The 13,120-nt window shown below is 43.1% G+C and overlaps 1 protein-coding gene across 3 annotated transcripts in view; it reads right to left on the bottom strand.

The window, feature by feature from the left end:
• MTUS2 (microtubule associated scaffold protein 2) overlaps window positions 1-13,120 on the bottom strand; it is a gene marked incomplete at both ends in the record, with an annotated part of 327,648 nt that overhangs the window by 54,293 nt on the left and 260,235 nt on the right. Inside the window, one exon of one of the 3 annotated variants that reach the window (XM_082859277.1) lies at window positions 4,427-4,489. The exons of 1 other annotated variant lie outside the window; for it this stretch is intronic. In XM_082859277.1, coding sequence (XP_082715403.1) covers window positions 4,427-4,480 — 54 coding nt within the window. Of the gene's footprint in view, window positions 1-4,426; window positions 4,490-13,120 lie in introns of those variants that run through there. One more of the 3 variants, XM_082859276.1, reaches the window with a different exon arrangement.

The raw sequence follows: 13,120 nt of genomic DNA, 5'->3' as shown, positions 1-13,120 counted from the left end.
AGTTATTATGGCTTTAAGGCAGCATTGATGCCATGCTTTGACTTAATAAGTATTATTTCTTTTACATATAATGAACACAGCCCACTGTATTTTATGTCTGCTTTTCTACTCGGAAATGAAATCTAATATAGACTGGTCAAAGGGAGAGCACCATTCACATTTAATATTCTTAAATACGTGTCAGTGTCTAGTCGCGTGGAAAATGAGCAAAGCCATATCTGGTTTCAAGAGAAACCAGACTAAATTTTAAGATGCATCATTCCAGCCTTTGCCTTTGTGCATGCTTGGGTGTTGACGACCGCAAAACATCTAGCTTACCTAAGAGGTGGTAGTTAATAGGGGGGCATCAGAACAAACCTGGATTACCTAGGAACATTTAGGAAGGACAGAGACTTGTGGGGCCCAAGGAGAAGAAATGTGAATCGAAAGAAGTAAGGCTGGAAAATTCTGGATCCCAGAGCAAGCAAAAGAAAGGAAAATTAGCCAGAACCATGATTTTTAATCCACTTATGTCTCATTGAAGAAGTCTCTTGACCTTTCTGGATCCTATCGTCTTTGAGTGACCTTCCCAAATTTATTACTGTCCCATCATCCGTGCATACCTGGGAGAAGCAGTGAGGTGCCTTCCCCCAACTCACACCCCTACCAAGAACTTAGAGAAAAGGTAAGTAAGATTCGCCTCTGAGATGATAAGCAACACAGAAAAGGTTAGGGTAGAGATATGCAAAGTAACCCCTAAAGGGAAAGGGCCGGACCTAAAGCAGTAAGACAAGAGCGGGTCATAGAAATGGAAGCAAAGCAAAGGGAGATTGGAAGAGGCAGTCACCAGGGCGAGTAACAATCACACAGCCTCCCACGTGATTTCAGGCTGGAGTGGGGATGGGACATGAGGTCACTGGATGCCTAAATAACATTCCATCCTCATCAAAGCTTCTTATGAGGCTAGACTTTGACTCTAAAAACAAACCCCATGTTTATCGGGCTTGTAATCATTCGCTTGCCAGGTGTATTACTCACTGTTAAAAAACAAGTTGGCGTTCCAATTGTACATCTACTTGATTTCTCTTAGTACCTCAACGTTCCTAAGAGTGACCAACTCTGGGAAGTGTCTGCATGTGCAGAGCTGCTGGCTTGAGCCTGGACCACACTGAGTCCGCTGGTGAATGGACTCTTGGGGATCCATCTGGGTGTCCCAGGGGCCTTCCTGGGTCATACTTGTCCCTTCCAAATAACTGTAGAGAACGAGTCTTTCTACAGACCGCCTCTCAAATCCCAAGATGGATCCCTACTTCTTAACTCAAGTTAAAAAAACTGGGTCTGGTTTTCAGCCTAGAAAACATTTCCCCACACTCCTTATGTGCTTCTGTGTCCCCATGTTGACTCTCATCTTTCACCAAAGTGGGCTAAAACATCTTCACTCCTGCACTCTTTGCTTAGAGGTACAGTCCTTCTCAAAACTCTACCCCGTTCCTCAACGTGCAAGTCAGGATCCACTCCTTCCAAGAAACCTCGCCTTTGATTCCAGCACTGACTTCTCCTTTCACTGGATGCCAGAAACTGGTAGGATCAGTACCACATGACTTTCACTTAATGATACTCCAGTCTTGTACTAATGCTTGAATTGCCCTGTATGTGTTACTGTTGCCTACCTCCCTTGCAATTTCTCTGGAAAAGGTGGAAATACAACCAAACAAATAACTGGTAAACTCCATAGGATAGGCTGTGCCTTTTAAGAATTCTTTGCTAGTCCCCATAATAACTGGGCACAGAGCAAACGAGTAAGAAATACCGTCGATGTTTTTACAGGTGTTTTTAACGTTAAAATGCCTAGGCATGATCAGCTTTTAAAAACTATTTGTTCACTTAACAACTTTTTATGCATTTTATACTCTAGGTAAGATTCCTTACTTTCCGCCCCCCCCCCCCCGCCAATAAATTCATGTTAAAGAAGCATCTTAAGACTAACATTTCTTGGGGCTTCCCTGGTGGTGCAGTGGTTGAGAGTCCGCCTGCCGATGCAGAGGACATGGGTTCGTGCCCTGGTCCGGGAAGACCCCACGTGCTGCGTAGCTGCTGGGCCCGTGAGCCATGGCTGCTGAGCCTGCGCGTCCGGAGCCTGTGCTCTGCGACGGGAGAGGCCGCGGCAGTGAGAGGCCTGCGTACCGCAAAAAAAAAAAAAAAGACTAACATTTCTTGGCGTATCTCTGAACTGATGACTTATCTACAATTGTCTCCCCACTCTTTTCAAAACATCTTTAGCTGCACTACGATCAAACTGTTAAAGACATTTTTACTTCACAAAATAAAGTTTTCTATTTTGTATCTATACAGAGTTCGGAGGGAATGTTTCTTTTCTTTTTTTATGGTTTATTAAAATGGGCTAAAGTAATCAGAAACAACTTCATCGACCATTTTATCAGGTCTCTTTCAAACCAGGTTGATACTGGGATTGTCACAGCTGATCAGCAAACTGAAGGATTTTATTGTGGGACTTAAAGAGTAAACTGATTTCCAGAGTTTGGAATGGAATCCCATAATAGTCCTAGTAGACCATGCCTGGCTCAATAGGTAACTACTGAATAAACAAATGATTTTGGCATACTGCCTGCGAAGTTATGCTGAAAGGTGGGTAACTAAATAAAACAACAAATTTTTTAATGAAAAAAGGAAAGCCCTTAATCCCTAAAATGAGTACCTATGAACATACATCTATAAAACCGCCAGTGGGAATACCATTCTAAAATATAGCAAAGAAACATCAAGAAATGTGGGTGTAAACTTAATGAGAAAGTTTATAAATGCTGTGTAAGCTTTTAAGTTTTCATCAGGAAAGAATAATTTCCCTTAAGTTTGAAGTTTCAAAGCTTAAACATTTGCAAGTCACTTAAACATCACACTGCGATGAAATAACATTTAATTATCTTCCTAAAATCTCCAATTTAAAGATTGACACAGGGATAATAGTTTTCAACAACTTGATTTGAAACAAAAGAGGAGGATGGATTCACTTCAAAATATATTTTCTCTAAAAAGACCTTTAATCAGCTACTATTTCGAAAACTTTTGTACCAGTGCTTAGAAATATGAACATTATAATATTGTTGTACTTGTAGCAAATCCTTCCCTTTTATAATAATTACTGTTACAAGGCTTCCTTCAACAGCTTTTGGTGACCATTTCTCTTGAAAAAAGGGCTTAATCACTTCCATGTTGGATCTGCAGGTAACTGAGTGCAAATGTTGCATATTTCTACTTGTCAAAAGCACATAAATGTGTACATAAATATCTCAGTTCTTAGTCATGGTAGCAAAAGCCAATCCCACTGAGATAGTTATTTCTACTGGAAGAGAAGGACCAGGGGACTTGTAAGGCATCAGCTTAACTTTCCTAGGTGGTACGTAACCCTCCTTTAGGTCAAGGTTCATAAACACAACTGATAACTAAGATGTTCCCAAGTGACCTCCTCATAATGTGTTTTATATTAAGCCATTCACTTCCCTTCACCTGGTCACATACTATACCTCAAGCCATACGGCTGACGCCCATGAGTAGAAAGGAGGCAACTTCAACCTCTCGTTAAACTCCATTTCATGCATTTTGAGAAATCCAAATGTGTGTGATAATAAAATATACCACAGAGACAAGAGTGATATATTTTATTTTATATCACTACTAGAAATGCTAGCACATTTCTAATAGTGAAATTAAAAGCATATCTTAATCCCTCTGCAAGCTCACAGGCAATGTCAAAAGCAAAGAGGCTTTGTGTTGGAATTGTCATACAATCTTGCTCACACTCTGTTCTCCATTCCCTGGCTGTGAATTTTCCTTCCAGTGAAAACTGGAACACACCCTCAGGCTCTCCAGCTTCTTAAGTTTTCACCTCTATGTTCTTCACCCCTACGTGAGGCAAACACGTACAGAGAGAATAACTGGACCGGTGCTTGCTTCTCTGACCTTAAGAACAGAAATTACAAGGATGGGTGCTGTTTGTCAAAAAGAGCGGCAAACTTTCAAAGTTACCAGCTGGCCAAGGGAAACACGTCTAGCTAATCTAAATTCCCCACTGGACCGTCTTAGATTTCGCAGGTACATTAAAATGCAGTAAGAATATTCCAAGGATTTCTTGGCAGTTTGAATTTCAAGATGTTGGAGCAGAGCCCTCCTGTTTCAGGAGAATGCAACAGTTACATCTGAGACTGCAGGAAGGCAATTATGTAAGGCACTGCAGAGTATGGGAGACCCTGGTGTTTCTGCCAACACCGCTCCCATTCGGCACCGGGAGCCAGTCAGGGCGGCCTCATGCTCACCCACAAGACAAGTGCACACGCATGCCGGGGACAGGGACAGAGGCGCTGGCTCTGGCCTTCTCTCTGCCCTTTGGAAGGAGGAGGGGAGGGAGAGAGAGACAGGGAAGGCAAAGTACCGTCTTGTCCAGGCACTGAAGGCAGTTATAAGGCTTGCAGCAGCAGTGGCCCATCTCGGCAGGCTGGCTGGCAAGGGGACCTCCTTCATTCAGTGTGTCGGCGGGTAATCGCTAAGGCGAGGTGATGGCTCCAGCGAGAGGGGCGCGCCGCTGGGAGCTGTCACAACTTCCATGTGGTCCCCTCGGCTACCTTATTTCTCCTAATAACTTCTGGAATCCGGGAACCAGAGGAAGGAGAGGAGGAGGAGGAACGCGGGGCGGCCGCGTTGGGTTCCCGCTGCGGGGAGAGGCAGGGCGGGAGCCAGGAAGGGAGGGGACAGTTGGAGGGAGGGTCACTTTGCCACTGGAATCCTCAGAGTGAGGCAAATCAATCGTCGCGTAACAATCGAGCATTTACCAATGCCACCTCCCGGAGGGGACAGCCGGCGCGCCGCTCCCAGCCCTCCCCCTCGCGCGGTCGCGCCCGAGCGCGACGCAGCCACGCCTGGAGAGGACGCAGGAAACACAAAAGGGCTGGTCTTCCAGGGATGCTTGGGCTGAGGACCACGGAGAGGACTGCGAGAGACGTGGCTCTGCTCAAATACTGGCTTTCTATTTTCCCGAGAAAAAGACGCTTATAAACGTGATGCATAATACACGGCCTTTCCTCCATGTAACCCGCCTCTCAGGGCATCGTTGCCTGGGAGGAGGGGGGCGGCGCGGAGGGGACCACCCATTGCTCCTTTTCAAATTTGTGTGCCACGAACAGTTTTGCCCCATTGGAGGAAATCTTTATATTTGAAATACAATCGTGAAATCGCCTGTCTTATTTGACAGACCAAACCATTCAAGTGGCTTAAGTAATTAAAATTGGGGTGTGGGCAGCTATATCTCGTGGGCATATCAGCATAAAAGTCTTAGCGGACTGGATCTTTCTGGACGATTTGTAATTTTTCAAAAAGTTCAAAATCAAAAAGGGACAGGGGTGGGAGCGAAGGGTTTTTTTTTTTAATTTCAAAAGAAACGTGGTATTTAAAAATATGTTTGTGTAATCCTGAGAGAGATGCAAATATTTATGAAATTAACTTTATACTTCCTGATATCTCAGGGGAGAAATCCTGAAATTTACTGTCTGCAGAAGTATACAATTACATTTTTGCCCATTAAATTTACCTAAGACTGGAAGCAGACAATAGTAAAAATTAGATAATCTTACTAACTTGAGATTTTTCCAAGACGATTTTAATTAAGTAGCACAGGCGACTTAGATTTGCTTGTAGAGAGGTCAAGGATATTTGGTGATTAAATAACAACGGACCAGAATGTTTGTCCTAAACTTGAAAGAATAAACTCAAGTCTTTCTTTAGCACTAACAGGTAAACTGGTATAGTTCTTTAGGCTGTTTCTATTAAAATTTTAAATGTACATGCACTTTGACCCAACAGAGCGACTTCTATCCTACAGTAACACATATATACGAGAGTGTATGCATAAGCATATTCAGTTTAGCATCATTTGTAACAGCATAAAAATGGGAACACCCTCGATATCTAGCACCTTTCCAGTGTATGGAAACTTTTATGAAAAATGAAGCAGAACTATACACACATATGCATTTGTATATGTCTACAATAAATCTGTTGGAAAAAATCCCACCGTTCATCCAACAGCAGCTGATCCTTGGGGAATGGAAAATAGGGGTGAGGGAGTGAATTTCCACTGTTTACCATCTTGCCAGAATGTATTACTTTTATTGTTTTCAGACAAAGTGTATCAGGGGAAGGCAGTGACCACCGCCTGGGCTCTTTGATGTCAGGAGGTACACAGGTGCCTCCCTCTCACACGGGCTTGCCCTCTCTGGCAGTGAGCTCAGGCAGACCTCTCGGAGAGAGAAGAGCTGACAGGACCTTGAGCTTCAACCTGGGCTGAGAGCTGTTGCTGGAGGCTTTTGACACCATGGGAGAAAAACTTGATATTGCAAGAAGCGATGCCTTGGTACACCCATGTTCATAGCAGCACTGATCACAAACCAGGACACTTGGGAAGCAACCCAAGCGTCCATCGATGGATGAATGGATAAACAAAATGTACCCATCCATACAACGCATATTATTCTGCCTTAAAAAGGAAGGAAATCCTGTCACATGCTACAACGGATGAACCTGGAAGACCTTACGCTACGTGAAATAAGCCAGTCACAAAAAGACAAATACGGTATGATCCTACTTACATGAGGTCCCTAGAGTCGTCGAATTCCTAGACACAGATAGTAGAACGGTGGTTGCCAGGGGCTGCGGGAAAGGCGGGAATGGGGAGATACTTACTGGGGACAGAGCTTCAGTTTTGCAAGATGGAAAGAGCTCTAGAGGCTGAAGCCTCATAATGTGACTGCACTGAATGGTACTGAACTGTACACTTAAGTGGCTGGAGTGGTAAATGTTATGTCATGTGCATTTTACGATAGATAAAAATAAAGAAGTGGTGGCGTGCATTCCCCTGGGCGTAGGCGGTCCTTGCACAGCAAGTTTCTGATCAAATGAAAACAGAGCAAAGCCTTTCTTGTGGGTGGAGCAGCAGGGCAGGGGGGCTCTAAGAAGCTGGCCAGCGCCGCGTGCAGAAGGCTTTCTTCAGGCAGAATTGCTTTTCTGCACCTGAGGACACCCTTTCCTTCTAAATTAGGATTTAGATTGCACCGTCCTAGAAAATGACTGCTTGTTCTTGTGCAAGGTCTGAGCATGCTTGCTCCCGCTGCTGCCCACAGGAGAGAGGGTGAGAGGCGAGGCTGCCCAAAGAAAGATGGATTCAGCTTCTCTTCCTGTGCACAGAGGGCGCCAAGGGGCCCGGGACTGGCTGTGCTCAAATCGCACGCATGGTGAGATCTCAGAGCAAACAACCCAGATTTTGAGAAATGTACCAGTGTCCTAGAGTTACACCGTCTTTATTTTGTCAGTGAAAAAACTTCAAATGTACTCAAAAACAGAGGGATAAATATGAAGGACCTTCATATACCCAGTTTCAACAGTTACCAAGATGTTGGCGCATATGTTACATCTATCCCTTTTTTATTTAAACTTTTTTTTCATACGTCCATCACCCAGATTCAGCAATTATCAAGATTTGAAACTTTATTTTCACTTGTCCCTTTTCTTTTTTTTTTTTTGTTAAAGTATTTTAAAGTCAAGCCCTACACATTTTAGTATGCATTGCTGAAAATTCTGAGCATTTTCACATAATCACAATGCCGTTAACACCCCGAACAAAATTGACAATATATCCTTGGCATCTAACACTTAGTCTGTAATAACATTTCCCTGGCTTCTCTGAAACAAAATTATTTTACAGTTGGTTTTCTTGACCCAAACTAGGTTCACATATTACATTAGGTGTTAAGTCTCCTAGGCCTCTTTTATCAACCAGTAGGGCCCACCTTCCCCTTCCTATCTCCCTGCCGCCAGTGATCTGTTCAGAAACCGGGTTGTTTGGCTTATAGAATGTCCCACATTCTGGACTTGCCTCTTTGCTTCCTTGTAGTGTCATTTCCCTTGTTCCTACAACCCTGTAAATAAAATTCAGTTCTTGCTGCTGGATGGGATTCGAGGTTGAATGTACCTGGGCAACAATACCTCGGATGTGATACTGTGGACATGACCCTGCAACCCATCGGGAAGCACACAATGACTGGGGGTTCCATCGTCAGTGACACTACAGTGAATCAGATGTGATGGCATCATCTCTTCCATTATAAAGTTCCCCATCATCAGCTCATCTAATGCTTTCATTAATGATTATTACCTGAATCGATTATTTCATTAGGAGTTACAACATGATGTTCTGACTCTATCATCCTTTTGCATTTCTTGGCTAGAATTTTTATATAAGAAAAGAAGTTTTCTTCATCAACTAGAGCGATTTCAATTCCCAGCAATACAGGCTATACAGGAAAGATGGGATAAATGCTCACTCCTTTCCCTTTAAGTGCCAATTTTCTGAATAAAGACTTGGGGTTGTAATGGTACCCAATGAGGTTATTTGCTTTCTCTCACTTCTTCCAAACATCATTATAAATTCATGTTTTTATGTTAATATACACAATGTGTTTTAGTCGATTGCATTTATTACCCTTTTTAGATGCTCAGTTTATCTCATCTCTGACCAATGGGAGCACCTTCTTAATAGCCCCTGTGTCCTGCTGACACAACTCATTCGTCTCCCTTTCTTGCTTTCTGACACAACACGGTATCTTAGGCTCACCTGGGATGTTTCCTGCTACAGATCTGGGACCAGCCATCCCTCCCCTCCAGGTGCCCTGGTTCCTTCTAGTTGGGGATGGGAGTTACACATCACAAATCCCGTGTTGTTCGTTGTCTTTTGAGGGCCACCTGTTTGGACTGAGATTTCCCTTGAAGGAAGTAGTCCTTCCCTCAGACAAAACGTCCTTGGAAGATGTCATGAAGAAATCAGGATGGGGCCTTAGGATGGAATGAGACAGTAACAGCTCCTTCTCTTGGGGCCTTTACATGAGAAAAAGTGCTCAATGAAACTCAATTTGGGGGAGATCAACTGGCCTATACAACATGCCCAAGCCAAGGGCCGGCAGAGGAATTTTCTAAAGAGTTCCCCAAATGCATGGATATCTGAAGAAAAGGCTGAACTTCTTGAAGGCATATAGAATGGGGGATTAGACTATTGTAATTTAGCACAAAGGAAGCTGTGACCTCGCAGCCTGATGAAATCTGGGACATTTTAGTTCCTAATATTTAAAAAAAGCTTGAGATGCGTTTTATTGCTGGTATATATTTTTGTGCATGGGAGTAGGAACAAACATTCAGAAAAGTTATAAGAAGGTCTACTGGGATACCTCTTCAGAGAAAACCTCATAAACACGTGATGTTTTAGAGCAATAAATAATGATGAACATTAACTGATCATTAGTAGATGCCAGGCACTGTGCTTAGGGCTTGCATGCAAACAGCTCATGTAACCCTCACAGAGCAACGCGAAATCAGCCCTATTATCGTCTTCATTTTGCAGATGAGGAAAATGAGGCTCAGAGATCGGACATCCTGCCATGCAAACATCAAGCGAGGAAAAGATGGAGTGGGGTCCTGAACTCAGATCTGACTCCGAAGCTGTGTCTTTACCACTGTGCTTTTATCCGTAAGGCCTACATAATTATAAGTCTGTGTTATAATCTGGATGAGGGATGTGAGTATATAAAAATATAAAAGAAATTCAAACATACTTATGAAATTGCCCCACATTTTCAGAATTTGGAGCAAGAGCCTCTACTGTAGTTTTTTTTTTTTTTTTAAGGTACATTTACAAACCGATGTACGAATAACTTTAAACTGACACAGTAGAAACCTTGGGCATAAGTCAACGTTAAAATAGTCAGTTTTATGATTCTTGTTTCTCTGTCTTCCTTGAACTTGGAGTTCCTGACCTATCCCCCAGCCCCAATCACCCATCAGACGCAAGGCTCCCTCGGCTCAAACCCGACTGCGCTGCCCCATCAGTGCCGCTTCACCTCCTCCGCCTGACCCTTCCACTGCAGTGAATTTTCTCCTTCTCTCTGATTTCACGTCACTGTGTGTACTTGCTCTTGCTCATGACATTCTGCTCCATGTAATCGTAATTGTTTACATCTGCCTTCCCCAAAATATCCCGCCCCCCTGCTGTGCCTCCCTCAGTTCACACCCACGGCACCAGCAGTCTGCCTTGGGACTTGGTCTCCGTGACCACTGCCTCAAGTGACGTGGGAAGGACCTCGCAGGAGTGGAACTCAGTGATGCTGGCTTCCTGGCAGAAGCGTTTTGTTGTTTCGTGCGTTTGTCAGCCATGGGCCATGTGCAGGAGGTCAACGAGATCAGAACTGTATGTCTGTCTCACTACTTATTTCAAAAGAAAAACCATGAAAAACGATCATGAGAGAGCCTCTTACAGACTGTCAAGGCAACCATCTGTTTATTGTGGTTCCGCCGTCCATGCCCCTCCTGTCTCCATGCATCTAAAATATGGGCTGCAGCTCTTGCACTGGATTTCAGCAAAGGGGACGCCAGGAAAATAGGCACAGCATTTACCAGACACAAGCCATCTAGAGATTTTAATGAGGTGGGAACGGGCTGGAAAGGGAAAATATGAAACAGAAATTTTGAAACTGGAAGTAATTGATGGTTACGATCATTTGCATACAGACAATAGATGCTCTGAAACACCTTTCATGTAATAACCAGGATCTAGAATATTAAGAGTATTAAAAAAAAAGAAACAAATGACATATATACTATTCTGTTCTTAGATACTTGTCAAAAGAGCTGTCACTTTTCTGTAATACCCAAGTAGGAAGGCTGCTATTTAGGTATGACAATCTTTTTTGTTTTGAATCTGTTAGTCTTTGACAGTACCTTTATTTTTTTTCCTTTTAAGTCAGTGACTAGGATGACTGCAGGAGAGGTATCCTCCTTAAGTTTCTGCATTATATTCAGAAGAGCTGTCTACTCTTGGAAGAGCCGTGAAATTCAAAATGACCTTTACTAGCTGGATAAATAGGCTGGACAAGACTGGATAACTGATAGAATCAGATACAGAGATGGGCAACAGCTGGCAAAGCTGCAAAGTGCATCTATCTATTTGACATACATTAGATAAGAAGGGTGGTCACTGTGGACCACAAGCTGAATATCCATCAGCAGTGCGACTGACTGGCCATTATAAAGAAAGGGTGAGAGGACTTGGACACTGGAATGGTGTCTGTGACCAATCTAGGTGTCTATCCCAGTGCCCTAGCCCTTCTTACTATACCATGATGAAGCAGCAGCCTCTCCAAGGACAGACGGGATCACCGCAGGAATGGGAATGATGTGTAACTCACTGAACTCGGCATATGGCTTCTTTCTTTTGTTAAGACTAGTCCCCAGCACCTCAGTTAGGTGAAGGTTTTCCCAGAAACCTCTACTCTTCCTTTGTAGCACCTCTCACCATGGCAATCAAACAGTTCTCTGACCTGTTTGCCTTCCTGTATAAGGTCACCAGCTCCGAGAGAACCTCTAAGGACATGACAGCATCCTTATCACTCAGCACAGCCCCAGGCACACAGCAAGTACCGGTACACGTTGAATAAATACATTAAACGTTGAGCAGACTCATCCTAGTTAAGGTTGAAGAACTTCAAGACACAGAGATCTGCTAACAGGGAACAACACAGCTGTTGCTCTAATGTTTGGTGGGGGGTGTTTACGACCCCTGCAGAACATTAATCCTCAGGCCCAACTGCATAGATATCATCAAGCAAAGGCAGAGAAACCGCTCTGACATCCGCCTGGACCTTTCTTTCGATTTGCAGCTCTGAAGAAGTACAAGACATTAAGCGTGCCACTGTGCGTTGTTATCTTTACTACCTAAGCGTGGGAGAAAGCTGACTCTCCCAACCGCCCTACTATTTTCCTCTTTCTCTTTTTCCACTGATGAGAAGACCCTGGCCATTTATCTGTGTGGGTCGGTCGCTAAACGTTATCAGCAATGCTCGCTGTAGATTGCCACGTGGCCTCCAACCAACGGCTCCATAGCTTCTATGCTACATCATATGCCCAGATTCTCAAATATGCGACCACTTCAGGGAAGGAAATGGTAGGTGCCTCACAACTAGTGAGTATACCTGATGTTTGCAAAAAGTCTGCACTTGCAGTGAAGGTGATCACGACTCTTTGAAAATAATATAATGAACTCTAATCCTACATACAGTCCAGCAGCAAATCCTGTCAGCTCTCCCTGAAAAATAGCCCAAGAATCTGACCACCTCTTACACCTCTGCTATTGATTGAATTTTGAAATGGAAGAAAAGGACAGTGATCTCAAAAATGAAGACTAAAGTACTCAAAGCAAGATAAATTAAAATGAAAATTTAATAAAAGGCACTTTAAAAGGCAGAAAAGCAAACAAGAAAATAAAAATGAGAAAAAGAAAGAATTAAAAAAGGGCCATGGAGAAGATACGGGAAATGAAAAACAGATAAAGAGGGATTAATACTCATATTATTAGACTCCTGAAGAGAAAAAACAAAATAGTGGAACAGGTATGATACTTAAAAAACATACTGTAGGACAGGAATAAAGATGCAGACGTAGAGAATGGACTTGAGGACACAGGGAGGGGGAAGGGTAAGCTGAGACAAAATGAGAGAGTGGCATGGACATATATACACTACCAAACGGAAGGTAGATAGCTAGTGGGAAGCAGCCGCATAGCACAGGGAGATCAGCTCGGTGCTTTGTGACCGCCTGGAGGGGTGGGATAGGGAGGGTGGGAGGGAGACACAAGAGGGAGGAGATATATGTATACGTACAGCTGATTCCCTTTGTTATAAAGCAGAAACAAACACACCACTGTAAAGCAATTATACTCCAATAAAGTTGTTAAAAAAAACACTGTAAGAAAGCTTTTCAGAGAATTGAATCTTCATTTTGAAAAAACGCACTGGGTACCTGGGAAAAGTAGCCCAGATTTAAACAACGCTAAGATGTTTAACTTCTACTAAGTCTCTTAGAATTTAGAGATTAGAAAAAAAATCAAGATCTCTAGGCAAAAAGATCACCTAATTACAAGGGCAGAAATGTTAGATATTCAAAGTAAGACAACAATGGAGCAGTATGTAAAGATGAACAAAGAACAACTTAATGAAAGAACATAAAAAACAAGGACTTTCTGAAAAGTCAAGCT

The sequence above is a fragment of the Leucopleurus acutus genome (genome assembly GCF_964270905.1).
Source record: "Leucopleurus acutus genome assembly, chromosome: 18".
NCBI lineage: Eukaryota > Metazoa > Chordata > Mammalia > Artiodactyla > Delphinidae > Leucopleurus > Leucopleurus acutus.
Note: the sequence above shows the minus strand (reverse complement) of the source record. Positions and strands in the feature narration are given on the sequence as shown.